Here is a 25,147-nt window from a genome sequence, read left to right on the forward strand (position 1 = left end):
ACCCAAGCCAGTTGATCTAACAGCGATCTGTGACTCTTGAATACCATGTGGTGACAGGAAGGAATCGTATGACAATTCTGCAATTTTGACATCTGACAAGATCTGCAGCCACAATTCTGATATCCATCCAGTCGAACCGTTATTGCACACGAGGTCCAAGTTATCGTTGATGTCTGCATATGCAATGACCTCTCCCATGATGGGACCAATTATTGACAGCAGCCTTTGCCACAGCGCTTGTCTGAAAGGTTATAAAAGACAACGACGAGACATCTATGACTACCCACGCTTGTTGAAAAAGTGATTAATTTCCCTTCATGATTCTCTTTTTGCTTTTTGGAAATTGAATGAAAATTCTTATGAAGCCATTCAATGAAAACAATATTATTTAAATATTTGAGCAACATGAACAGAAACTGGTAAACATCATTCTTGTATAAATCAATTCCATATACTACCTGTGCTTCTACCAAGGTGTAAATCCACAGAACTCGTAAATTAGTAAACATATTGTGTACTATAATCGTAATCCGATTGTTTCACGCCCAACGTGCTATAAATTATCACGTCGAATTATACTCTGATATCACATCGATGTAGGATGGGACTACATCACTTCTTACTGAGTCTTAACACTGACCTGAAAGTTCCACTCTCCTGGATTCTTTGCCCAGAGGAAGCCTCATTGCATAGCCATGCTGTTTTACTGGTCACCTTTTCATCCTTTTGCTTCAATAATTCTAGCATTCTTTTCTGGACTACCTCCCAAAATCTATTACCTGCTCAAAACATAAGTATGATACTTCTGATTAAGCCATCTCTGAATAGTGACTTGAATATGCATATACTTGATCGTTTAGATATTTTTTGAAAGGCTATTCAAACTCAAGGTGATCACGATCTCCTCTAAACTCTGAATAGCAGTCAGACTGAAACATGAATATCGATGTTATAACAATATGTATTTCACATCTCCATTATTAATACACAGTAATGCACACTAAACATACCGTCTCTGGATTCGAATTTCTTTAACAACATGCCAACTCGATGCGACCCTCTTTCCAGATTGTCTTCGTGGTCTTCTAACATTCCACAAGCTGAATGCAAACAGGTGCGAATAACGCCTTGCGTATCCAATGCAAAGTTGCCACCTGGAAGGTATATACATATAATTACAGCAGGCCAACTAGTGCAGTTAATTTGCACAATAGATTTGTAGAGGTGTACATGTAGATGGAGGTACATCATTTTGACCTTGTAATTACAAGAAGCTTAAAGTATGAGGTTTGTGAATAAATGATGCTGCTCTATTTCACCACAGTCTCTCATCAACAGTAAAATTAGCATAATTAACTTTGAATTCATAGTGATTATAGTAAAGCAGACATGACCGTTTTGATGTTTCTTACCATTTTTCTGGATATCAATATTTTCGCCCTCCTTACAATTCATGTATTCTGTGATACCCATTTCAAACATGTCACTAATTGATTGGTTTTCCCAGTGTACGACTTCTGGCCTTTTTCGAAGGGGTTGTCTAAGCTCATCTATATGTACAGAAAGCCAGTTACCACCTGTGTAGAAAGGAACATGTGATATGAGATATCATCCTATCGTTCCCAAAGAACGCAATGGCTTAAAGGACAGATACAAGATGTAATAGTCACTATATCATTATTAACAGACTATGACGTAATAAATGTCAATTGTCCTTTGTACAATCGACTGTGAGGGTGTTGTTCTTCCTGTCAGTGTGTCCCACGGGGGTATTACCACTACTAGTGCATGAAGTACTGATGTGTCCTACGCTGGAAATTTTTGGGATTGCAGGTTCACACATCAATATCACTAGATCATAATAATAAAATGAAGATCTTCAAAGTCAATTGATTTACAAATACCTTGAAAGCCATCAAAGCATCCTCCAGCAATGTATGGCAACTGAATAATAAATACCACATGGGTACTCATTAATTTTCCTGATTCTGCAACTCTTTTGGCAGCTTCTGCTCTTTCATCAAGTAAAATGTAACGTGAACAAGCAATAAGGTTGATATTTTCATTTCCCATGGCACACTGTATTAGTAACACTTTCTCCTTGCTAGATACTACATTGAAGTATTCACTGTAAACAACAATGGTCAACATTATATCATTGACATAAATTTTGTGGTATACGCAAGTACATTGCACTGTTGTGAAAATTGATGGTTTATACCATTTAGTAGGCCAACAGAAGGGAATGACGATACATTACATTGTATTGACTAGAGATACCTAATCGGATGGTTCTTAAAAAAGATAGATGGGACAAAATCACTATTATATTGTTTCACTTGTTGTCTCAACTTTTGTACCAAACAATCTCATTTTTATTATATATTTAACATTTGCTCGCCCTGTATCAGAATTACACTTTCATACACGACCAGTAAAGCAACACTACCGACCAAAAATTATGTCAAGAAATCAATTATGCTAGAGTAGGAAAAACATTGGTGTACAAAGATCATGATCAATCTTACCGGACTTTACTTGTAAATTGCTGCTCAGTTTGAAATTCTTGCAGCGATATAGCATGCACATGTTGTATTCCTAAAGATTCACGAACTTCGTCAACATCATGCTTTGATAAAAGGCGGGTGTGAGTGGTTACCTGTTGGTGAAGAAATCATTACATTTTTCAAAAAAGAACGACGTCGTAAAAGTATGTATGTATGTATGTATGTATGTATGTATGTATGTATGTATGTATATCCATCCATCCATCCATCAGTCTATCCATCCATCCATCCATCCATCCATCCATAACACAAATGTTAACACAATGTTAATCCTTCCTCTTAATGACGAACCATTTATCATCACTCTTCATATCGCATACAAGTATACAAGTATATGTCCCGCTCTATGTTATGGAAAAAGTATGGAAACATTTTAAAGCCTTGCACTTATATTAAAGTATAGATACCTGAAGGAGCAAATCATCTTTTCTCTTCTGTTTTCGTCTAGTCTCGAGCTGGGTTTTCAAAAACGAAGCCAAACAACCATGGGTTTGGTCATGGAAGTATGTATGCCATATTTTACTAGCACTTTGAAATATTAGTGATTTACTTAATCTGGCCACTGCATCCGGAGTCGCACATTGCAGTAAAATATTGGCGGCAGTGTTGAATACCTAATCAATTAATTATAACAAACAATAGAGTAATTGTGTTAGGTAGATATTGACCACTTTTTGAAAATAATCAGATACCTTAATCTATAAATTATTATTCGTAATTACCTCATTTGACCAGTCTTCCTTGTCAGCTTTCTTTTCTTTTGCTCTAAGTGCACACACCTGTAGAACTATGGAGGCTGGTGTGTCACTGTTATATCCAACAAAAGCATCACACACAGTGAAGTTAATTCTGACGAGGAGAAAAACCAAACAGATGTGTAGAGTGTTATCATTTGACCTTGTACGTGAAGGTTTAGGTCACAAGCCAGTGGTTGGATAGAAAGCTTGACACTAGCAATGTGGGTTTAAATACTTGTGCAGGAACTTTAATGGTGTCTCTACGTCCAAATGTTTTTAAATTGAGTAATTTTTATTTGTTATTAAAGATGGAAGTCAGATCAAAGTTCAGGCTATAAAGATAAATTGCACAGTCATTAGATAATACGTGTATACATATTTGAATAGAATCTTTGAGTTGTGGTAGAAAAATATATGTACATTTTGGCTATTTGACCTTGAACAATATGGTCAAAGTAAAATGTCAACATCTCACTGGGAACCTCACTATTGATGTGGGCTTGACACTTGAATGAAGGAAGGAAGGAAGGAAGGAAGAGAAGCAAGGACTATAGCTAGGAGGTCATATGCATTTTAAAACAAACATGGCCACCATTATGCCATAAATGTTAAGGTAGCAAAATAAAGTGACGTGAATGCTACCCTTACAGTGTTTGACATTTGTGCCTGGTTTGTGTAAAATTGGGTTATAGACGTCTAAGATATTGATGACTTTATATGGACAGACACACGAACATTGATCATTCCTATAACCCCCCCCCCCTTTCTAAGTTGTACCCTTGGGCTGATAATAAAGTTACCTTCTTTTATCATGCATCCCTAACTTAATAGTTGCGAAGTCGTTTGCCCATTTCTTCAGTCTCTTCACTATATCCAATTGTTGTTTCATTAAAATGGTGTCCATAGCAAGAAAGTGTTTCTCAAGTCGGTTTATCAGCGGTATGGGGAATCTTTCATACACTATTTGTCTTTCTGCAACGACAACCAACCTGAATACGAAGAAGTTCGTATTAAATTTTCATGTACTTGGCTGTTAAATTATATTTAATATTTATTACTAGAAATAAATCAAAAATCAAAATCAAAAATAGTATATTCTTGTGTAAAATGTATACTACATAACAAAATTTACGAATAAATAGGTTGGGAATAATGATTAAAGAATTGTCAAACTACGAATGAGTCTGCGCATGTCCTGGTATAAGGCTCTGAAGAAAACCCGCGGGCACCATCTATTCGCTCCAAATTAGCTTGGACGATAAACAACCTAGCACGAAACTACTTTTTAGAGAAAAAATACAGTTTACCAACGAATGAATCAATCAGACGGAAAAAGCTGATGTAGAGGTTCCATGTAAGCATTGACCAATGTTTTGGATATCTACTCACTTGAAATCCTTATGAACCCTGCACTTCTTTCTTAGTGTACCAAGTCCAATATCCACATATCTCTGACCACCAAAGTGAAGGTAATATTGGTTTAATGTGTCATACAAACTTTCATATAGTTTATCCAAATTCAGTAAAATTACATTCCTACCATTCTCCATGCAGGTCTTGATACGATGAATATTTCTACAGATCTTGGAAAAAAAACATAATGAAAATTTTAAAATCAATCTTACTTTTTAAAAGATTGAAGCATTTGATAATTTCTGCAATTCGTCACAATGTTGCAAATAATTACAGCACTGTAAACGTCACTTTATACAGGTTTGTGTCATTGAAGATTCAAAGGTGTTAGAGGCTGTGACATAGGAATCATAGATGGTTCTATCTCACATATCAGTTATACCTGTGTATATTCCTGGTCTCTAGGAAAACTACTTCCAAATATTACAACGGGATTATTCAGTTGATGTATTTCCTGTTGTAGGATACCAAGGGCTGCATAGTTTTCGGTTAGAATCAATAGATATCGGCTGTCCTCTGCCATCACACTACAAATGAAAACCACTTAAAATTGACTGTTTTCCGTAAGACAAAAAATACAAGCCTTTAAATTGTCATTCCTACATGCATTAATGCAAGCTTCTGGGCTATAGGCTATCATCCATTACCATTGTACATCATACTTATTGTTATCACTTGTAATTTTTGCACTCCCACAATACATATATGCAAATGACACATTAAAATTACAAGCTAAATCAATTAGCTGTATAAGTAGCGCGTGCTTTGTTATCATCAATGTACATACCGAGAAATGTGAAATTGACAGATTTTGTGCAATGAAATCAATTATGGAAGTGACTCATTAAAATTAAAACCACCACGAACCAACTAAAGACACATGTGCTTTGTTATCGCAGATGAACTAACCGTTAACCGAGTTATGTATGTAGAAGTTGAAGCCTGCAACTGAAGACATTGCCAAACTACCGAAAATAATTTATTGTGAAAACGATTCATAAATATTCATGACATATGTACCAAAACCTAGCCAGTTCTTGCGATACCATGCCAACACACACACACACACACACACACACACACACACATGCTGACACAGTATAGCATAACTTTGCCTTACATTATTAGGTAATAAAGTTGCCGTACTTTTTGCAAAGCAATGTAAAACACAATTTAATAGTTTTTTATCGTCAGGGGTTATGAATAACATGAAAATAAACAGAACTCTTACATGTGTTGGTCAAGGCCCAAACTTGCTCTTATAAGACCCATGGTTGTACAGTCTGTATTCGTTTCAGTCGAATGTTCCTGAAAGAAACGGAGAAAATAAATTGAAATGAAATTACGATGGTGGTAATGGACCTTTTTCTTGGACGTTAGCAGTTCTTGTGATCGTATGAGTTACATTACCTCTATATGGACTTCTAGTGCGTCTCTGAATATCTTCACTGGGTCAATTTCTGAGAGGCCACCAAAGTTTCTGAGAACTGCGTGTTTTAGTTGCGACCAGCTTGGAAATTTATCACTGGTTTTGGTGAATGCAAATACCATTTTGATCAAGCTACAAAAAAACAATAGAAACCAGACAATGTGTTCATATAATCGTATCATTACATTTGAATTGCTGTTTAGACTTTACTAAACTGACTGTATACTCTTGTTGAAATGTGTAAAGCCAATCAACAGATGACTGAATAGTAGTTCTTCTACTATAAGGGTGTAACATAATGCGTTAAAAAAAGTATATTACAATTGTGACCTTTTTCAATAGTTTTGCTATTTTTGGCTACTTAAGTCGTTGACACTTGCATGAGTACGTGCATTACGACTTCATAATCGGCATCCATCGTCGTTCAATCTTTGTAGCTGTTTTGTTATCACCCTTCATATTGATGACTGATTTACGTTATGCAACAATTTCACCAAGTAGTGTACATATCTTTAAACAAGAAACCAACAATTCCATGGAACAAAAAAGTTATATACTAACAGTTTGGAATGACATACAGAATGACTGATAGATGTATACGATTTAAAGAATGTATATACCTATAGAAATCCCTCAATCCAAAGAATTCTTTAGGTTGCTCCTTGTAAACTTTCAAATATGCTTTGGCAAGATGAGGAAGAATGACGTCAATAATTTGCAGTACCTTCACATCAGTATCACAAATACCCCTGGATGGTGAATAAAAAGAAGGTATGACGTATTGAACAAAATAAGTGTAGTTTACGATTTTGTCAGTCATGCGCGCAAGTAATCATAATAGTTGACTATTGGCTGGCAATATTGAACACATATTGCCTGGCCATGAGGGCTATAGCACCCGTTTATTACACCCGGGGGACTGTGAGTTACCAGAATCACATGCTATTTCCCTCGGCCTTCGGCCTCGTAACTGGTAACTCACAGTCCCTCGGGTGTAATGAACGGGTACGTTGCTATAGCCCTCATGGCCAGGCAATATGTGTTCATTATAAATACCTAGTATTAGCATTCGCCCAGGTTGATTGACACTATACCTACACAATCAGTGTCATCAAAAAGACATGTTGCTATTTTACTAGTAAACCTCGACAAACGGTTTCACATTGACGCCTGGTCAAAACATTTTTATGTTGTATGTAAATCAGTGAGTTTATCTTTTATGTAAATCAGCTAGAAGTGAATCTGAGGATTACCATGTTATACTGTCAGATGGCTTAGTTTTTAGATGTAAATTAGTTAGTAGGGTATTAGCATATTCTGTGGTAAACACCTATACAAATATATGTTTAGTCACTGGACACGCAACTTCATAATCCTGTTTGAGAGGAATCTGGAACTAGAATGTAGTATGCTGTGGCATCCTCCGCGGAGAAAGTTCGAACTATATGATCCCTGAGTGCAAGCTCAACGTCTATCAACTGTGAATCGTGTGTGGAATTCGAACATTTTATCAGTGTGAACATCATCTATGACTTGTGTTGTGTTAGGTATTTACGCGCTTTGACACTTCTACAAGAAGAAACATAGTTATAAATTAATTATGCGTCAATACAGTTGAACTTGGAGATTTTGAGAATTTGATTGTTGAGCACCGCAGAGATGAGAAACGAAATTTAAGGAAACGGTTAGAGATGTTTTAGAGAGCGTGTGTTGAGTAAATTACCCAAGTTGGCCATAAACATTAACTGTGTATGGTTTACATGAAGGAATACTCGCTGTTGGTTGCATTCAAAACATGGACGATTGCATAAATTCAAGAGTGAACTTTAGATGGGTGAAACAACTGGAGTTAATCAAGTCTTTTCTGCAAGTTTTTTAAAAACTGAACAAAAACTAAATAGATCGCTATCTTTTCACAGTAGGTGCTAACAATCAAAATTCCTTAAACTACCAGTTCATTTTGTCTTCGCTTGTTCTTGCTGTCTAGAGACGTGCATTCATACATTCCACCACCCAACATACAAGTACCTCATGATCTACCTGTAGTTAAGTGAGATATAATTTTGTGTAGCAAGGAGTCTTGTGTAATGCCAATTACCTAGCACTTGCAACAAGTTCATCTTCATCTAATTCAGGTCTGGATACAAGTATGCCTCTATTCATCTTTGCTGGATCTAGTGCCCAGTTGGATATTCCAATGAAGCCGACCTTTCTCTCTTCTGGTGATACATCAGTATCATCCTCGCATCCATACTCAAGAAGTGGATGGAGAGTCTAAAGACAGAACGCATTCGTGCAATAAACATCAAAACCATAATTACGCGAATGTGTGTACCAAAAGGTATACCTATTAGTAAATGGCATATAGACTTGATGGAATTCGTAGTATACATTATGCAGGTGATACACTACCCGATCCTAACTTTACATTGTTTTGTGACAATGATCTACCAAAGGCAATATAAGAATTTGAATACCTTCAATGGCATCTTTGGTGAGTCTTCTGCCAGTCCCACTTCTTCTAATACTACTGTCGAAGTAAAGGAGTTCAGATCACTTTTCTTCTGTTGTTGACCGCATAGGCGAAACACATCAATAATTCCCTCTGGCGTTGACAGTTGGCTACACTGGAATGACATCATGTTAACCTTGGAAACAGAAATTGTATTATTTTGTCAATTGTATGGTTTTGAACTTTTCATGGGAAGAAGAACCCTAGTACAGTTAATGAGCCAGATGTTCAAAATGCAAATATGCAAATAAAAGACAATAGATGGGGTCACTGGAATCCTTTTGTATGGGTATAACGTGTTGTCATACCAGAAGGCTTCGGAATATCCGTATTTACAGAAAAAATATATTTCCCCGAAACTACAAAACGCAAGCATTTTATTAAAATCTACATCGTCGTTAAATAACTTTTTATTCTTGGGAATCTCTTCTAGTAAAAGTGACTACAAAACTGAACACAAACATGAAGCCACGCACGCATGCATGCATGTACGACTTACCTTCTTCAAGTCTTTGAAAAGATCATTTTCAGAATTTGCCCCTTGCATCGCGTTAGATACAATAGTTTTGGCGAGGGACTTTGAGCATCCTGGCTTTCCCACAAGAAACAATGGAATCCTTAATTCTAGACAAACTACCATCATGAACACATTTTCTTTTAAAGCGGTATTTCGTGCAATATTTGGTCCCAAATAGACGGCATCTAAGAATACATCCTGGCATCTGTGTGAAGACACAAATCACAGATTTAAATGAAACATGTAGTGAACAATGCGCCATACGTTCTATAATGATGCGATTTAAAAAAAATCTCAACTTCGTCAGTTCTGTAGTATTTGTAATTTAATTGTGCAAAGTAACACTGTTTACTGTATTTTATGCCCAAATATGTACCGTAACAGGACAACTACTACCTTCAGAAGTCATCCTTTGACTCCGACGTATCAACCAAAATAGATATATCTATGATAAACGACAAATACCTTGAAATTTCTTTCAGCATTTGGAGCCCACCACCTGCAAGCTCACAGGGTTCCCTAAATGATTGGGCAACTTCTTCTCTATACGCCTTCCTGTTATCCTGCAGGCAGGCATGGTAACAGACACCCAAGGCAAGGATTAGGGATTTTGTAATGTTATCAGTAGGCTGTTAGTTAAATGTAAAATACAGTACTGTTAACAAAACATGAATATTGGGAAAAGTATTAGAATAACTTGATAATGCAGTATATACTATATAGCTCGAACACAGACTGCAAGAGACCAATGGAAATGTAGGAAGAGGCCTTTGAAAATCAAACTTAGTAATACTCATCCATCAATCCAAACACTGAAAATTTCACGCACGATTCAAACTTCACGACAGGACTATAGCTATTTATGATAATATGGAACGCGGTGTTTAGTGAATGTGGCACTGTACCGTATACATGGCAAACCACAAGGTGTGGCTGCTTTAATATATTACTTCAAAGTCTCTGCTCAGTCAAGTAATCTGACGATAGGTTCACAAGAAAAAAGCTACATTTTGAATTTATCTAGATATTTTATAACTTTGAAACAAACCTTCCATGAGATCATATTATCCGTACTGATGGGTTTTGCTTCAAGTAAAGGATTTAGTTTGGTGAGTTTATTTAGAAACCATTGCATGACATCCATAGTTCTTTCGACATCTCTGAGACTGACAAAGCTGCATTCATTCTACAGAAATACAATTTATTGAAACAATATCAGTCAGTTGGGTTACGTGCCATTCCTGTAAATTATCATATTTAGATATACTAGTAAAAGTAATATTCCAGTGTAATGTTTGACAATTTTGTTTTAAAATCTTACTTGAGCTTTTCTCATGAACATCTGGGACGCTGCAACAGCTTTGCTGATGACTTTGTCACTTCCTGGTGTAAGTCGATCTCCCAACTGAAACAGGTTCAAAGTAAAGTAATAAAAAAAATTAAAAAACTATGCAAACTGATTTTTGATGCAATGTCATTGGAATCGTATATATTATTTGGCATAATATAAACTCAATGCACCAACTTGTGTTGGCGATGATGGAGATGGAAGTCGATTACTTTATGGCTTAGAAAGAGAAAGTCATCATGTTGAATGTTAGATACTACTGCTCCGACCATATTGTATGATATACGGATGTCATGCAGTGAGTGTACAAACACTGAATTATCAATGTCCTGCATGGTTGCACACACACGCGCACACACACACACACACGCACACACACACACACACATCCCCCCCCCCACACACACACACACACACACACACACACACACACACACACACACACACATTTGTTTGGTGTGTGCATCTCGAACGCAACTGAGCCACGTCCAACAAGTATAAATACACTTACATAACGTCGAACGATTTGAAATATGTATTGTTCTTCGACGTCTGTCTTCAATTGTCCGAAATCCCAGACTAAGGGCAGCAAACTTGGAGGTAAAGGTTGCACTCTGTATACAAGTTGTCTCATTGGTATACTGCCTGGATATATTGACGAAAAGATTAAGGATTAAACAGGCCCTATAAAGTACACATCTAATTATATCCACTGCACTTAATATCATTATATTATATTATATATATATATATATATATATATATATATATATATATATATATATATATATATATATATATATATATATATATATATATATATATATATATATGTTGAGGGTAGAAGAAATTCAAGTCGGGTTTTTCGTCTCTGCAAGCCTGTTTCGTGAGTAAATCACTCGTCAGGAGATGTTGATGTACTCCGCTCTGCGCTCTGCTTGCAGACGTATCGAGCACTGTGCTACGGATAAATCTTACCACTGACTTCATATATATATATATATATATATATATATATATATATATATATATATATATATATATATATATATATATATATATATATATATATATATATATATATATATATATATATATATATATATATATATATATATATATATATATAAACTTAATGTTGTAACAATAATTACTTTTTGGTACCTTTTGAGAGTGTATGCCCCTACCGTTAACTTTTAACTGTAAAATTTTATCTCTTAAACCTGAAAGCCATCACAGTATTGAAAATAAAATGGCGCTAACCTGAATCAGTTTAGTGTTATCTCTCAATACATGACGCGTTTCCTTGTTTGGACATGTGCTATGTCAAAACTTAAGTTTATTTGTTAACGATTATATTTGCGAATTTATATGTCATACTGAACTTGTGGATAATTAGATTTTTTTCCATTACCATTTCATGGCTTATACACGAACAACCAGAACTTTGATACTCTGCTGCGAAAAAATACGCATGCGCATATAACTTAGATAATTATTTTTTGTACAGGTCTGTACGGGCATAGTAGTTATGAAACTGATGACCGGCTGAAAAGGGTTAACTGGTCAATACCATGTGTTCTTACATTTTCAAATCACGGCGTGGAAAATCGATGATGAAGTGTTTTAGAACTATATCTGTTTAACATACCTAACCTGTCTTCAGTTTCATCTGACTTTATATAGTATCCAAGACCTGAAGCCTCAAGACGCCTTACCATTTCACTAGTATGTCTAATCAAAATAAGAAGTTGAATGTGAGTTCTGAAGGTATGGAAACACATATTGAAGATAGTAATTAGATTATGTAAAGAGAATATAATGATAAATGTGGTGTCGGTCATTTCTGAGTAGCAACTAATGCAAAGGATACTTATGAGTCTAATTCGTTATTACATATTCTTTTGTTTTGTTAATAATTCAACTCCATTTTAGGCGAAGTATTATGTATAAATGTATCGTCTTTCTTACATAATTAAAATATTAAGTAAATTATATGTCAAAGCACATAAGAAATCTCCACAGATTCAGAATTGAATTGGACTGAACAGCTATATCTGTATATCTTAAACGACACAGAAAACATTAAATGCTGTAGGTCTTCCATTCTGAGAAAAAGAAAGAAAGTAGCAGTCACACACTTACCTTTTGTAAGGGTTGCAAGCTGCAACAAAATGTAGTGTCCCATCAACACTGTCAATCATTTCACCATTCATTCTTCCATCACATAATATTTCTTTGATAAGCCCAATGGCTTCCGTTGTATTTGCTTCATCAAAGAACAGCACCGTATCGGGAATTTCATTTTGTCGGTTTATCTTTGCCTTCTCAACTGCTGTACGTACAGTATCCACAATATCTTTTGACGTGGTTCCTCCATGCACCTGTACGGGAAGGATACTGACAATATCAGTACACCTAGATATTTATTCGCTTATTATAACTCCAAAGTCTACATGACATGACATGACATGACATGACATGACATGGCATTGCATTACATTATATTACATTACATTAACAAAGACTTTGACAAACCAATGATCACACCAAGTCATACTCTCTATTTCTCTTTACTCAATAGGTTTAATCAATATGCACCTTCAAGAAGTGATACTCTACTTTTGACCAATCCTTGAACAGCTTAAAAATTAGAATTAACTCTGTAATATAACTGTTATAATCTCTAAGCGTTTAACCCTTTCAATTTGCTGTGGAAGCAACGAAAACATCTTCTACCTTTAAGATCAACATATTCTCAGGCCCGTTAGCCGTGTTCTTGCCTACAGGCTTTCCAGCTTGCAGTTCACACATGTATCGGATTAGTCTTGTTTTTCCACAGCCAGTTTCACCCATGATGATAACAGGTATTCCACATCTTTAAGGTAGAAAATGTGTACGGATCATCAAATCGATTCTCAAATCAAGCTATGGTGTTTTAGAAACGGTGAACTGCAATTAATCCTACATATACCATCTGATAGTAAGAATACTATTGTATGGTTCATACTATCTAAATAATAATATTTTATGAGAACCCACTGTACCGGCTTACACATTGCGTAGTCTTACCTTTTTATTTCATGAGAAATGTTGATTTACTATATACTTATTTGTATCTGTGGCTGTGTATGTGGTCGATAGATTAATATGTAGTAGGTAGCGTCGCCCAAATTAAATTGAAACATTAATATTATATAATTGATATATATACCTAAATCTCATATGTATAGCCATGATCTTCTTGACATTGTCTACTGTCAATTCATAGTTCGGGTCAGGGTCATCGTTGCCATGGCTTCCCAAAACCCTACGTAGTTTGTCTAGCATGTCATCCCTATAGGATAAAAAATACAAATACAAATGAATTTGAAAATTACAAATAAAAGAAAATTTTACTAAAGTGCTTGGCCATGTACGAACATATACGAAGCGGAACCAGAGTTTGAAATATCTTATTCAAACTTGCAAAGGATGTTATTTACAAAATGTATACTATATGATCAAAAACCTTTGTCGTCCTTACCTTGTTAAACCAAACTCATCAGGTACAAAATCAACTTGTTGACGTTGTAAACCACGGCGTAACTTTGGTTGCATAAAATTCATTTCTAAAACTCTCTGATCTTTTGGATCTATCAAATTGCCACTCATGTCGATGTTAAATCCGAGAAAAGTCATTGTCACTTGATCTCGATTGAAGAAGATGTATGGATGAGGACTGTCGTGATACAAGTAGAAAGCAAGTGTTAATAGTTAAACTTGATCGAAAAGGAAAACAATTTGTATGAAAAACACCAACGTCTGAAGATTTAGTGTGGAGTATATGAGAATTATTACTAGGATGAAACTACTTTCTAAACATACCCATTAAACTGTCATACCCCCCCCCCCCCATACGGGGAGGGTCCTCTGGAAGGGGGGGTTGTGCTCACAAGGTATAAGAAATGGTATACTTTTAAACACGCACAGGTATTGCAAAGGGTAGGGTTTTAACCCCTAGTAAATTTAGATTTAGAAAATGTTCTAATACACAATTACTTTGATGTCATCGAATCGGTTGGTATGTGGGTTCTTCCAATAGTGAGTGATGCTCGATTCAATATTATCTTACCTATTCTCCCACGTACGACGGAGTTGAAATTGTGAAATGTCTTCTTTGTCAACTTCAGAGTTCGTGCCAATCTGTTCAGAGCTCTGGTCATCAGTTTCCAACGATGGAGTCGCAAAATCCTTTATAAATGGATAAATGTATTGCTAATCAATATATATGCCATTATACCTTCATTCGAAAAGGACACATCCAATACCAAAATTGAACATTTAAATTCATTGACTATAGTACACAAAATTATCATATTGCGTACACATATCCAGGTATACAATTTGAGTCACTACTCACTACAGAACCCGGTATTATTACGACATGCAGTGCACTGACCTTAGACATTTGAATCATGAATTTAACGACGAAATTCTTGAAACCAGTAAGTTCAGTGTCTGTCAAGTTTTCTGGTTTACAGAACACAGATTGTTCACAGTCTTCTAACTGTTTACCAAGAAATGAGGTGAAGTACCTCAACTCAGCCCAGGACGGATTATTTAAACCACAATATCTGAAATTGAACAAGTTATATCTTTAAAGGATATAAAATAACATTAATGTTGAAAAAAATATGAAAATAGTACAATCAAATGAAAGAGCACATTAATATAAATTGATAATAACTCGAACTAATAAGCCCATGGTTTAATTATAAATCGAAGGAATTGCAGAATGATTTGTCAGACTGGTTTGTTAAACGAAGAAATAAATGTTAAAGATAATGGAAATGTATTTTTATCACAGAAAAGAATGTATTCATTATTATTGACGAGTTCATTTTTTGACGACAAATATTACCAAATAAAGTAAATTACTTCAAGGGGTGTTTGATAGATAATACACCAAGTCCTAGAATATGTAGTTGAATCGCGTCAATGTAATCAATGAATTTATACTCTATATTTGACATAAATGATTAACTACCAAACACTATATGACTAGGAGTATACTGAAGGTCAAAATTTTATGTAAAGCTCTTACTTGAGAAGTGTTGAAATGCATTGCAAATGATTTCCTTCAGTACTTCCAGGTGTGTACTGGAAGTGATCGAGGTTTTCGTTACCCTCATATCTTAGCAAATATTGCAAAGACTGTTGGAAAGGAAGACTCTTAAACTCGGTATCATCCAATCGGGGATCCCTTTCCTTATTTTCTGTAGTAATAAAATAAAATGAAATACCATTATAACAGAATGAACTAAAGCCATTCATTTATACCAACGTCTAAATGAAATGAAAACACTGTATCTGCATTATAGCTATCAACGTTCGTTCGTTTTTTCGCCAGTGTATTATCTGCCAGGAATATATTTCATACATTGTCTATTTTTTTCTTTTGACCGTTTTGCAGTATGGTGACAAGGTTCGTGTATGGAGCATCGACTTAATCGACCCCTTGCTGAAGTTCTTTTGACATTATCTAAACGTACAATAAAGTGTTCTTTTTGTCTACATATGCAAGTTTTGACATAAATTGCTGGTTATTTTCTTACCTGGGAGTTCGTTATCCTGTAATAGACGTTCGAGTTCCTCGGTTTCCTTTGGGGCATAACAACTAACTGACGGTAAAAGCTCAATGAACGATTTGTAGTCCTCATTCGCATTGACCTGTAAAAATTCACAACATATGTCACTCTTCAAAAGTTCCCCTTAAGTTATCATACAGTCTATTTTCCATACAAAATAATGCTCATTAGTTTATGGAGAAACTCACCACTTTGCCTTTTGGTGAACTAGCATTCATCTCTATAACATAGAGATCCCAGGGACTTCGCCTCCAAACATTTCCTTTAGCATCAGTGATAGCACGTAACACGAGCAGGTTAAATAGCAGATCATCTATTCCTTCTTGCACCTAAAACCGTAAATATGTTTACAGACGTTTAATCTAAGGATCCTGTATAGAATACACATTTATGTTTTGAAAGCTTCACCATGATTGTAATATAAGTGCCATACAGCGTTAATTACGTCAAAAGTCCTAATTTGTACTAACACCACAAGGCTTGTCAATCTTTCGACCAAAAAGTCATGATCCCAAATGGAAAGTGTTATTGTCGTTACTACGTCATCATGTATATCATATCTCAGACATAAACCTGCTGTAATCTTCCGTTTGACCTGATGTATTCTTTGTCCTCGTTCGCATTTGCATTCTCGCGAACCAGTGCTGTTATCTCTTCCGCTACACTACAGCGCGTTCAGGACGGTGCCGTAAACGAGGCCGTGGTTTTGCGACGATGTCGCATTTGATAAAATACTTACCAAAGGAGAAATATCAATATGGAATATAGCTGGTGTACGCTCTTCCGGTTTAGACATAAATTGTTTCAATAATGCTAAAACTGCGGATATATCTATAGCCGCCTCAGCCAATGGAACGGTAATACAGAATGGAATTTGTCTTGGTTTGGTTGAATGTAACTCCACCTCCAGTTGCTCGGCCAACCGTTTCACGAAGAGAGATTTCCCTGTGCCACTTCGGGAGGACAATGTAGCCAACACTGATGATCTACAAGTTAACAATAAGGGAATGAGCTGAAGCATGATAAACTTGCGCATGCTTGGAAACCCGATAGTGAAGTTTCAGTCTCTTTGCTACAACAGTGTGTGTGCCATGCTTGCAGTTCCCTGCATTGTGGATTTTAGATAGAATGTGAATGTTTATCTTAAAACGATAAGCTATCATTGCAATTAAAACACGTGACCTGTCCAGTCCTAATGTGACAATTTTGAATTTATTGAATAAAATTCAATATAATTGTGTTCTTTACTTATTGAGAAAAAACAACCAATCGGATGCAGTTATCACTATCTAATATGCGCATGCATTTATAAAATGATCATTTGGATTTCAACTACGTATGCTAACCCCCACTATACTTTCTTTGCTCGCTTCCATTGCCTAAAAAGGCGCAAAATGAAGTCGGTTTACTCAAGGATCTGAAATTGTCTGTTTTTAAACAGTTCAGTATTGTGCAACAAACATACATTTGCGTGATTTAACATCATTTAATTTTTTTTGGACATAAAAAATAAACTTGCAGGTACACTTACTTATTGAAGGTCACATTTCCAGCTGCAACTTGCCCTGATACATATTTGCCAGCACTGTTTGTTTCTGCAACAAACTTGTTAAGGAGGTAGTCTGCTAACTCTTCCGGCCTTGGGACAATAGGGGTGTCAACTCTGTACCTATCCAACACTGTCACCATATTTGAACGGTCCTCTCTCTCCTTACAACATAATACCAATAGTCTGTAGTCTGTGTACGTAATGAATGAATACTCACCGTATTACACTGTCACTATTTTTTTCAGCATCGTTTTAACTTAGTAAAAAGGTCAATAACTGCCGTGGAATTATGCATATACATCCAGTAAACATTAGTCAACGGTACGCTAATTAGTCTATAGAATCGATTGCACGATCGACATGGTCGACATGATTTCACTATCATAAATGTAACAAGGTTTGATATCTTACCCTTTTTAGCCTTTTCCTGGATACGACCAAATGTATCGTCAGCTTTCGAACTAACTTCATAATCCAATCTGTCCGCAAATCCAAGACAAAATATCCGTCCATGTTTGTCAAGTAATGCTCGATGCCAGAATAGTACAACCTGCAAAATTAACGAACTTCGTCAAAGTACACTAAAAGAGTCTCTGGTTATACTTTGCTGATTTGACTGACTGATGCAATAGTTGAACAATAATAGTCATGACTTTTTCGCAAGGCTCCTAAGGTATTATATAAATGAATATTCATTTTTCAACATTGCACAAACATTTCTGCTGACTCCCACGAGGCAATGTGCCACAGTAAAGATCCCTAAATGGTGCTATTTCTCTGAATGTAACCGGCAGTGTGTCTGTGTGTGTGAGTATGTATATATGTATGTATGTATGTATGTATGTATGTATGTATGTATGTATGTATGTATGTATGTATCATGTATGTGTGTGTATGTATGTGGATGGGTGGGTGTTTGTTTGTTTGTTTGTTTGTTTGTTTGTTTGTTTCCTTATTGTTGCTGTGGTGGTGGTGGTGGTGGTGGTGGTGGTGGTGGTGGTGGTGATGGTCACAGATTAGTAAATAATCTTTCACTTTACCTCTTCTTCAGTGGTATTTTGGTTACATAGAAGTACTTCATCCGACGAGGGAAGAGGTAATGAAGGATCATTCAAGTAAACCGACAGGATAATCTTCAAAATGTTGGCTGGTACGAAAAGGAAATGGTATCATAAATAGTAATTGTTGATTGTAGTAGTAATAATATCAGACGGGGTATGATTTGAAGCACTGTCATCTATCGGTGTGATAAATGGAAGCTAAGACAGCTATCATAAGTGGAAACCAAAATATGAAATATACAACTTAATTCATATGACACTGTTGCCTAATCTTCTAATCTGTAATAAAAATATATAGGTACATTGTATATATAAATAGTGTGTAGCAGGAGTTTAAATCGAAAATAGTGAGATATATATCATACTTCACACATCTACTATATCTACCTGCTGGACAGACAACTAAATTTGGTCTTCCTTTGACGATAAACTCTGGTGCCGAGCGGTCGTATGCTTTGTCTGGAGAGAGAGAGAGAGAGAGAGAGAGAGAGAGAGAGAGAGAGAGAGAGAGAGAGAGAGAGAGAGAGAGAGAGAGAGAGAGAGAGAGAGAGAGAGAGAGACAGACAGACAGACAGACAGACAGACAGACAGACAGAGAGAGACAGAGACAGAGAGACAGAGACAGAGAGACAGAGACAGAGACAGAAATACATAGAAATCATGGGACATATCAGTTGAGATTCTAGAATAATATAGTTTTTTAAGTACATGTAAGTTCATTAGTTCCTGTTCATTTATCGCAAACGCATAATGGATGTTTTCTTAAAATCTTATTACACGTGTATATAGAGTATTGTCCATATTTAATTCTTGGAGACATATTGAAGTGAATAGCAATATATAATCCTCAGGTTCTGAGGTGTGACTTTCTTTCAGAGAGTCGAACACAACTGTCACTTAGTCTGAAAGGGCCAGTCGTTGGTCCGTATATGTAACCACTTGCTACAAGCTGAAACAACCCCTCGATCTTCCAGGCTAAACTGTCATTGGCGGTAACTATAGCAATCTTGTATTGACTTTATACGTACTAGCACCCGATCTTTTAGACAGGTTTCTCAAAACCTTCCTTAGGTCTTCAAAACTAATATTTGTATCTGTCGTCGTGCTGTTTTCTGCTTCCAATGAAATTTTCCATAGACCTTTTAAACGCCCCAACAGATCATCTCTATGAAAGACATAATTAAAAAATAGTTTAATAGCAATGAAACATTCTTGGACTGTTTAACAGGAACCGGCATACACTAGAATAAGTAGTTTGGTTTCTATGGTGATATGAGCCAATACATACCCAAATGAGTGTTCTGGTTCTTCTTGACTATATGAAGCTGTGCTGCAAGATGCCTCTGCAAGGTCTGATTCAGCTATCTCAATGTGACGAGTTGAATCCTCCAATGTAGCATGGTCGACGTCGTATTTCATCACGTATTCAAGGTATGCTGCATCTGCAACCTCTTCGAAGTCAAAATGTTCATAACACCATTTAAGAGCCAAATCGGTGTTTTCATAGTAACCACATTTGATATACGCAGCTTTTGCATAAATCTCATTCATGCCGTCGTTTATCAATGTTTGCACGAATGTCTCTCGTTGATCTTTTTGGCTTACACCCACCAGTGAAGACTCCACTCTTTCTATGTTAGGACTTGGTTTCCTCGGTTTGTCGTGACTTTGGCGCATCGCATCTAGAACATCGGCATGGGTACAGCGTGGATGGAGACAGTCCAATAAAGCGAACACGGAAAGATCGACATCGTCTGTGCCATTTGGACTAATCAGTTTGGCAAGTTCATGTCGAAGGAAGATGATTTGTTCAGTTGTAAAGTGGTTTAGCTCATAAGTCTCAAGACGTTTCTGAGCGATAAAATCTAACCACTCCTTTAGGCAGTCATCCAAAAATTGACACAGTTCCGATAGCTGCTCAGTTGCATCTCTCTGTTCGTGTATCAGCTTTTCTGGTCCGCTAAATGTTACTTCTGTTTTCTTTTTTGCATTGTTAGGATTGCAGGCCTGAGTAACTTTCCAACCAGAGAATGGAACGCATCCTGTTGACCTTAGTTTTATGTAGGTATTCGTCATCCGAATCACATAATCCAAAATCTGAAAAATAGAAATAAAGGAATTTTAATCAATTGTTTATAGAGTCCAAAGGGTATTGTTATGTTTATTAGATTTTAAAGTTGAAATACAGTATGGAATAACAAGGAGAACAAGCTGAAGGAGACCAAAACATGTGCGTGTCTATGTCACTGGTTCTGCTGTGTTCGAAAAGTCAAAACATTCAAATTTGCCCGATTCTTCTTTGATAGTACTGGCAATGGTATACTTATGTTATTCTCCAATATTTTCTACGTTCAGCTAATAACATATAAATATTATACACATCCACAAGCAACATATTAAGAATATATTCGATTGCATGTGACGTATAAACAAATTTGCTTTTCGAATTTCAATTTGCTATGTAATATAACTAAAATGTATGGTTATGTAATATATTTTGTCGGCAGACATACCTCAGTAAATTTGTCCACGATCTCCCCATTGTCTTCCTTACAATGTGTTATCAGCATAAGATTACTTCGTAGGTCGTTTAAAGCATTAATATCATACTGTTTCTCTAGTCCAATTGAAGCATCCCTACTTTCACTTTGCTTTCCCCGCTTGCTTAACACTTTCAACTGAATACATGATGCCAAAGGAAGCTAGAAAGACGAAAAAACCGTGGCAAATTGTCACACAAGCAAACGAAATATTTGATAGATTTAAGCTATTAAGATGGGTAGCTATTATTATATTGTTTCCCAACACTTTGTCATTCATGATATTCGAAAAATACTGGTGAAATTGGGGTTTTGCATCTACCAGTTTTTGACAGTTACGAGGCCCCTTTATGTACGAAACCCATATTTTATCCCGGGTTTCTCAAGATAATATACAGCAGGTTGACTGAGGCACAATCGTGGTTCAAATCTTGCCCAAGAACTTTAGCCATTCAAACACAAATGATAGCGACGGGGCTCGAGGCTTTCGAGGGATCGCACGAAAGATGTTGTAGTTAAAATTTCTAGCTTATAGGCTACCTTTAACTAGACGAGTAAATGGTAAGAAGAACTACTGAAAACATTACTTCAATCGCTACGATGCTTGCATCCGTATACTACATCACCATATCAGCACCTGATTGGACGATACCATTATATACATTTCACTGCAAAGTAAAATACGTTTGTAGACCTAACAAACTCATTAATTAATGGTACTGTGTACCTTTTTATCATAGACGCCTGGCTCTTCGTGATCAACACCAATGATATAGAAACCCCTTTCATTAATACCCTTTGCTTGTTGGATAGATGTCTCTTCTGTCGACCCATGAGATTGCTGAATCCGTCTGAAAAGTTCCAGGTAACGTGAAGTACCGTCCTAAAACGAAAACAGTGTTTGCATTTTAATACCACAATAGTACGATCTCTTTATTGCAAAGGCTTCAAATGGTATACACGTAATACAATTGATGTTTGTTGTCCTCACATCGATAATCGGACGACCCGTCGTCTTACCGACCGCACGATTGATTAACAAGAACTTCTAATTTGGTAAACTTACCAGTTTTTCGGGGAGATGAGGATCTTTCGAAAGCGACGCCCAAAGATTATAACATTTGTTTAAGAGTAAAGAAGATCCACAGTGTTGAGGTAGATCGTAAATAAGTGGGGCATATCCAGAGACAGCCTGGTCAAGAGTGGTAACACGGTCAATGTCCAAATCACCGTCTCCTGTAGCACGCATAGACAGCTCAACGAAGGCCTTCAAAGTTATTATATCTGCAAAGATGTCAGAAAGGGGTAAATTACGTAGTATACAGGGTAACGACCTCTTGGCGTAGTGTTGCAAAATTTACAGAAACTCACTTGTATTCTCTTTAGGAACACATAATATTTCAAACTAAAATCACACAAAATATCCCTGGGACATCTCTTTATCCTTTGCCGCCATTTGACAGTCTTGGGTCAATGTGCGGTACACTTACACGTCATCATGTGTAGTTATCATATCACTTCCAACCCTACCAGCTCATCCTCATAGTTTTAATAACAGAATCACTAAGAATATCCTTATTATTGAAGATGATAATTTATGTAGCTAATCATAATCGATTTATACCGATCCACATATGATGCATGAACAGCCTCTCAGCAATGGCGATGGATTCAAATAATTGGTAATTACATACATGGTTTCAAGACCAGTGATAGTTGTCAAAGATACAATTTTGCTCGGACTAATGTATTTACAACTGAAGAATATACTTTTATCACAGATGAGTGATTGACATAGTTGCAAAGAAATCTAGCTTTACAGTTTAAAAGAAACGAAATAATTTACCACGTAGCTCCTTCCTTATCCATTCCACTAAGTCCTTACATCTGCTAAACATTTCAAGACAAATTCTACGTTCTTCATTTAAGTCTTGCAATGCTTTCCCTGTACGCACCATGTCATCTGTCATTGAATCTAGTGGTTGCTTCATGTAGTCTTCGCCCTGTAACAACAATTACCATTACTGGAATAGCGTATATAGCGATTTGTCGGTCTGCCTGTACCTACATTCTGTTCTGATACATCGAAAAGTGACATAGGAAATATATTTCAATGGCGTTGATATGACAGGGCGTCTGAATTCTTTTTTAACTCCGAAGTATTTGGCATTGAACTAGAGCTACACTGTCAGCTACTTACGCTCATAACTACATCTGGTCGTAAGTTAGTGTACTTTTTTACAGTTAACGTTGTTGTTTTACACTTACCTTGACTGAGAGCACCTCAACTGCCTTGAAGTCTCCCGTAAGTTTATAGGTATCTCGTAGTTTCATGATTGTTACAGCGCCCTCAACCACAGATTGCACCTGATGATGTATCTCTATCTGTCGTGTTCTCATTCCCACCCAACTTGCACTATCCTTTCCACCGATTTGAGTCAATTCGTCGCTAATGTCACGATATTTATGACCAAAATTGATGAAGAAATGATCGATCTCAGCCAGTGTTATTGTACCATTCTTTAGCCTGGTCTGTAGGTCGGCGAGGGCGGCAAGTACAGGTTGCCAAATATCCTTCTCCATTTCATCAATGGAAAGTCTCTGAATTTTGTTGTCTTCATCTCTGCATCTCCTTTGAATAGCGTCATTCCACAGCCGATTGAAGACTTGAGATGACTTAAAACCATGCATAGTTTTAAGAAGTGTCATCTGTTGCTGAGAGAAAGGGTAGCATATGATATGTGGAGTGTACGCACTCACGGATTGACATCCTGTATAATCACCCGGATTACAAATCTCTCTGGTTGTAAGTTCGTTGGTGGGTCTTCCTCTTACCGTATCAATTTTCTGAAGGATACCTGGTGTGTAAATAAGAATTGAAATTTCTAAATCAATTACGCCGACAAGTGTCATAATTAGGTAATATAGAATATTCTTGTAATAGGGAACTTGCAATCCAGACTGAGCATGCTCAGATGCAAAGGACTATGGGATTATCTGTGGTTACCGTAATACCTAATCTGGAGCTACTGATAAAATTAACCTCCCACAATGGTCAGGGTGAGTATGAATTGATTATTTGTACTGTAGTTACAAACAATGTATCCACATTGTTGACTATACTGATTGATTAGTATTTATTATCACATTTCCCAAGATGCAACATTCAACATGGCGGGTTTGCAAGTTCCCTATTGATGACACTCATAACTTTGATCATCGTGGCCTTATGCTATTGGCCTACATGTACTACTTAATATTCAATCACTCATTCGCGAAAAGTTTTACGGATCAAATCCATACTGAACTGGACGTATAAACGTTAAAAAGTTGGGCCGAGTTACTGATTCCAATTTCACATATGATTGTCCATTTGGCAGTGGTAGGAATTACATTTTCAACCTATCGTACTTGCCTTGCTCAATAAAATGTTCTACAAGAATGACATAAGCGTATACCACTTCTGAACCAGCCTTCCAAGTGTCAATCTCCCTTTGCCTGCACTGAAGTACCAATTCTACGTCAGCATCACGTAGCTCGGTCTGCTCAATAGCACATAGCTTGGTAAAATGTTGTCGGTATTTCATGATTTCTGACACATCGCTGATTACAACACTGCCGTCAATTAGTTGTGTTAATATCTCTTTGATACTCTGCTGCACGTCAGAAATGTAAGCTTTGCTCTGCTGACTCAAGTAGACCCCTTTCCAGTTTTTGTCACCTGCTGAAATGTATAGTTGGAGAGAAAGTATAGACGGTATTATAACATCTACCTGAAACATGAAATTCTCCTGGATCGAATGAGAACATTTGCTCACAAATCAGCCAGCCGTCGTCGCCAGCT

General features: G+C 36.5%; 3 protein-coding genes and 1 long non-coding RNA gene across 4 annotated transcripts; all 4 read right to left on the bottom strand.

Moving 5' to 3' along the window:
- Positions 1-612: 612 nt before the first annotated feature.
- LOC144436904 (E3 ubiquitin-protein ligase rnf213-alpha-like) lies at positions 613-10,530 on the bottom strand. Its single transcript, XM_078125765.1, has 19 exons — positions 10,497-10,530; positions 10,224-10,361; positions 9,641-9,804; positions 9,158-9,380; positions 8,624-8,794; positions 8,245-8,420; positions 6,767-6,895; positions 6,128-6,278; positions 5,949-6,025; positions 5,100-5,244; positions 4,694-4,887; positions 4,105-4,293; positions 3,290-3,416; positions 2,975-3,181; positions 2,529-2,659; positions 1,905-2,128; positions 1,413-1,577; positions 1,011-1,154; positions 613-779 (listed from the first exon to the last, which is right to left on the bottom strand). The coding sequence occupies exons 1-19, from the start codon at positions 10,515-10,517 to the stop codon at positions 613-615; spliced, it is 2,943 nt and encodes a 980-aa protein (XP_077981891.1). The 5' UTR covers positions 10,518-10,530.
- Positions 10,531-12,118: 1,588 nt separating this feature from the next.
- On the bottom strand, positions 12,119-17,866 carry LOC144436905 (E3 ubiquitin-protein ligase RNF213-like). The gene is made up of 12 exons (XM_078125767.1): positions 17,685-17,866; positions 16,893-17,139; positions 16,342-16,482; positions 16,121-16,235; positions 15,610-15,781; positions 14,965-15,139; positions 14,638-14,756; positions 14,050-14,244; positions 13,738-13,860; positions 13,263-13,401; positions 12,669-12,907; positions 12,119-12,257 (listed from the first exon to the last, which is right to left on the bottom strand). Exons 1-12 carry the CDS (start codon positions 17,840-17,842, stop codon positions 12,119-12,121), a joined length of 1,962 nt encoding a protein of 653 aa, XP_077981893.1. The 5' UTR covers positions 17,843-17,866.
- A 1,309-nt stretch (positions 17,867-19,175) lies between these two features.
- Positions 19,176-20,148, bottom strand: LOC144436129 (uncharacterized). The gene is made up of 3 exons (XR_013480934.1): positions 20,052-20,148; positions 19,792-19,928; positions 19,176-19,222 (listed from the first exon to the last, which is right to left on the bottom strand). It is a non-coding gene; the product is annotated as an uncharacterized LOC144436129 (long non-coding RNA).
- Positions 20,149-20,181: 33 nt separating this feature from the next.
- LOC144436906 (E3 ubiquitin-protein ligase rnf213-alpha-like) lies at positions 20,182-24,216 on the bottom strand. The gene is made up of 7 exons (XM_078125768.1): positions 23,572-24,216; positions 23,150-23,306; positions 22,370-22,587; positions 22,031-22,186; positions 21,277-21,465; positions 20,375-20,860; positions 20,182-20,214 (listed from the first exon to the last, which is right to left on the bottom strand). The coding sequence occupies exons 1-7, from the start codon at positions 24,214-24,216 to the stop codon at positions 20,182-20,184; spliced, it is 1,884 nt and encodes a 627-aa protein (XP_077981894.1).
- Positions 24,217-25,147: the final 931 nt, after the last annotated feature.

The sequence above is a fragment of the Glandiceps talaboti genome, chromosome 6, assembly GCF_964340395.1.
Source record: "Glandiceps talaboti chromosome 6, keGlaTala1.1, whole genome shotgun sequence".
NCBI lineage: Eukaryota > Metazoa > Hemichordata > Enteropneusta > Spengelidae > Glandiceps > Glandiceps talaboti.

Excerpts from the sequence above, each read along its gene's own strand:
- LOC144436904 (XM_078125765.1), bottom strand. The coding sequence starts at position 10,517 with ATGTTCATGAGAAAAGCTCAA. Across the intron at positions 6,896-8,244 it reads GAACTTGTTGCAAGTGCTAG|GGGTATTTGTGATACTGATG; the intron begins GTAATTGGCATT and ends TTCACCATCCAG. Across the intron at positions 6,279-6,766 it reads GGATTGAGGGATTTCTATAG|CTTGATCAAAATGGTATTTG; the intron begins GTATATACATTC and ends GTTTTTTTGTAG.
- LOC144436905 (XM_078125767.1), bottom strand. The coding sequence starts at position 17,842 with ATGGTGACAGTGTTGGATAGGTACAGAGTTGACACCCCTATTGTCCCA. Across the intron at positions 17,140-17,684 it reads GGAAATGTGACCTTCAATAA|ATCATCAGTGTTGGCTACAT; the intron begins GTAAGTGTACCT and ends GTTAACTTGTAG. Across the intron at positions 13,861-14,049 it reads GATGAGTTTGGTTTAACAAG|GGATGACATGCTAGACAAAC; the intron begins GTAAGGACGACA and ends TTTATCCTATAG.
- LOC144436906 (XM_078125768.1), bottom strand. The coding sequence starts at position 24,216 with ATGACACTTGTCGGCGTAATTGATTTAGAAATTTCAATTCTTATTTAC. Across the intron at positions 23,307-23,571 it reads TTGAGGTGCTCTCAGTCAAG|GGCGAAGACTACATGAAGCA; the intron begins GTAAGTGTAAAA and ends TTGTTGTTACAG. Across the intron at positions 22,187-22,369 it reads CTCATCTCCCCGAAAAACTG|GACGGTACTTCACGTTACCT; the intron begins GTAAGTTTACCA and ends TTTTCGTTTTAG.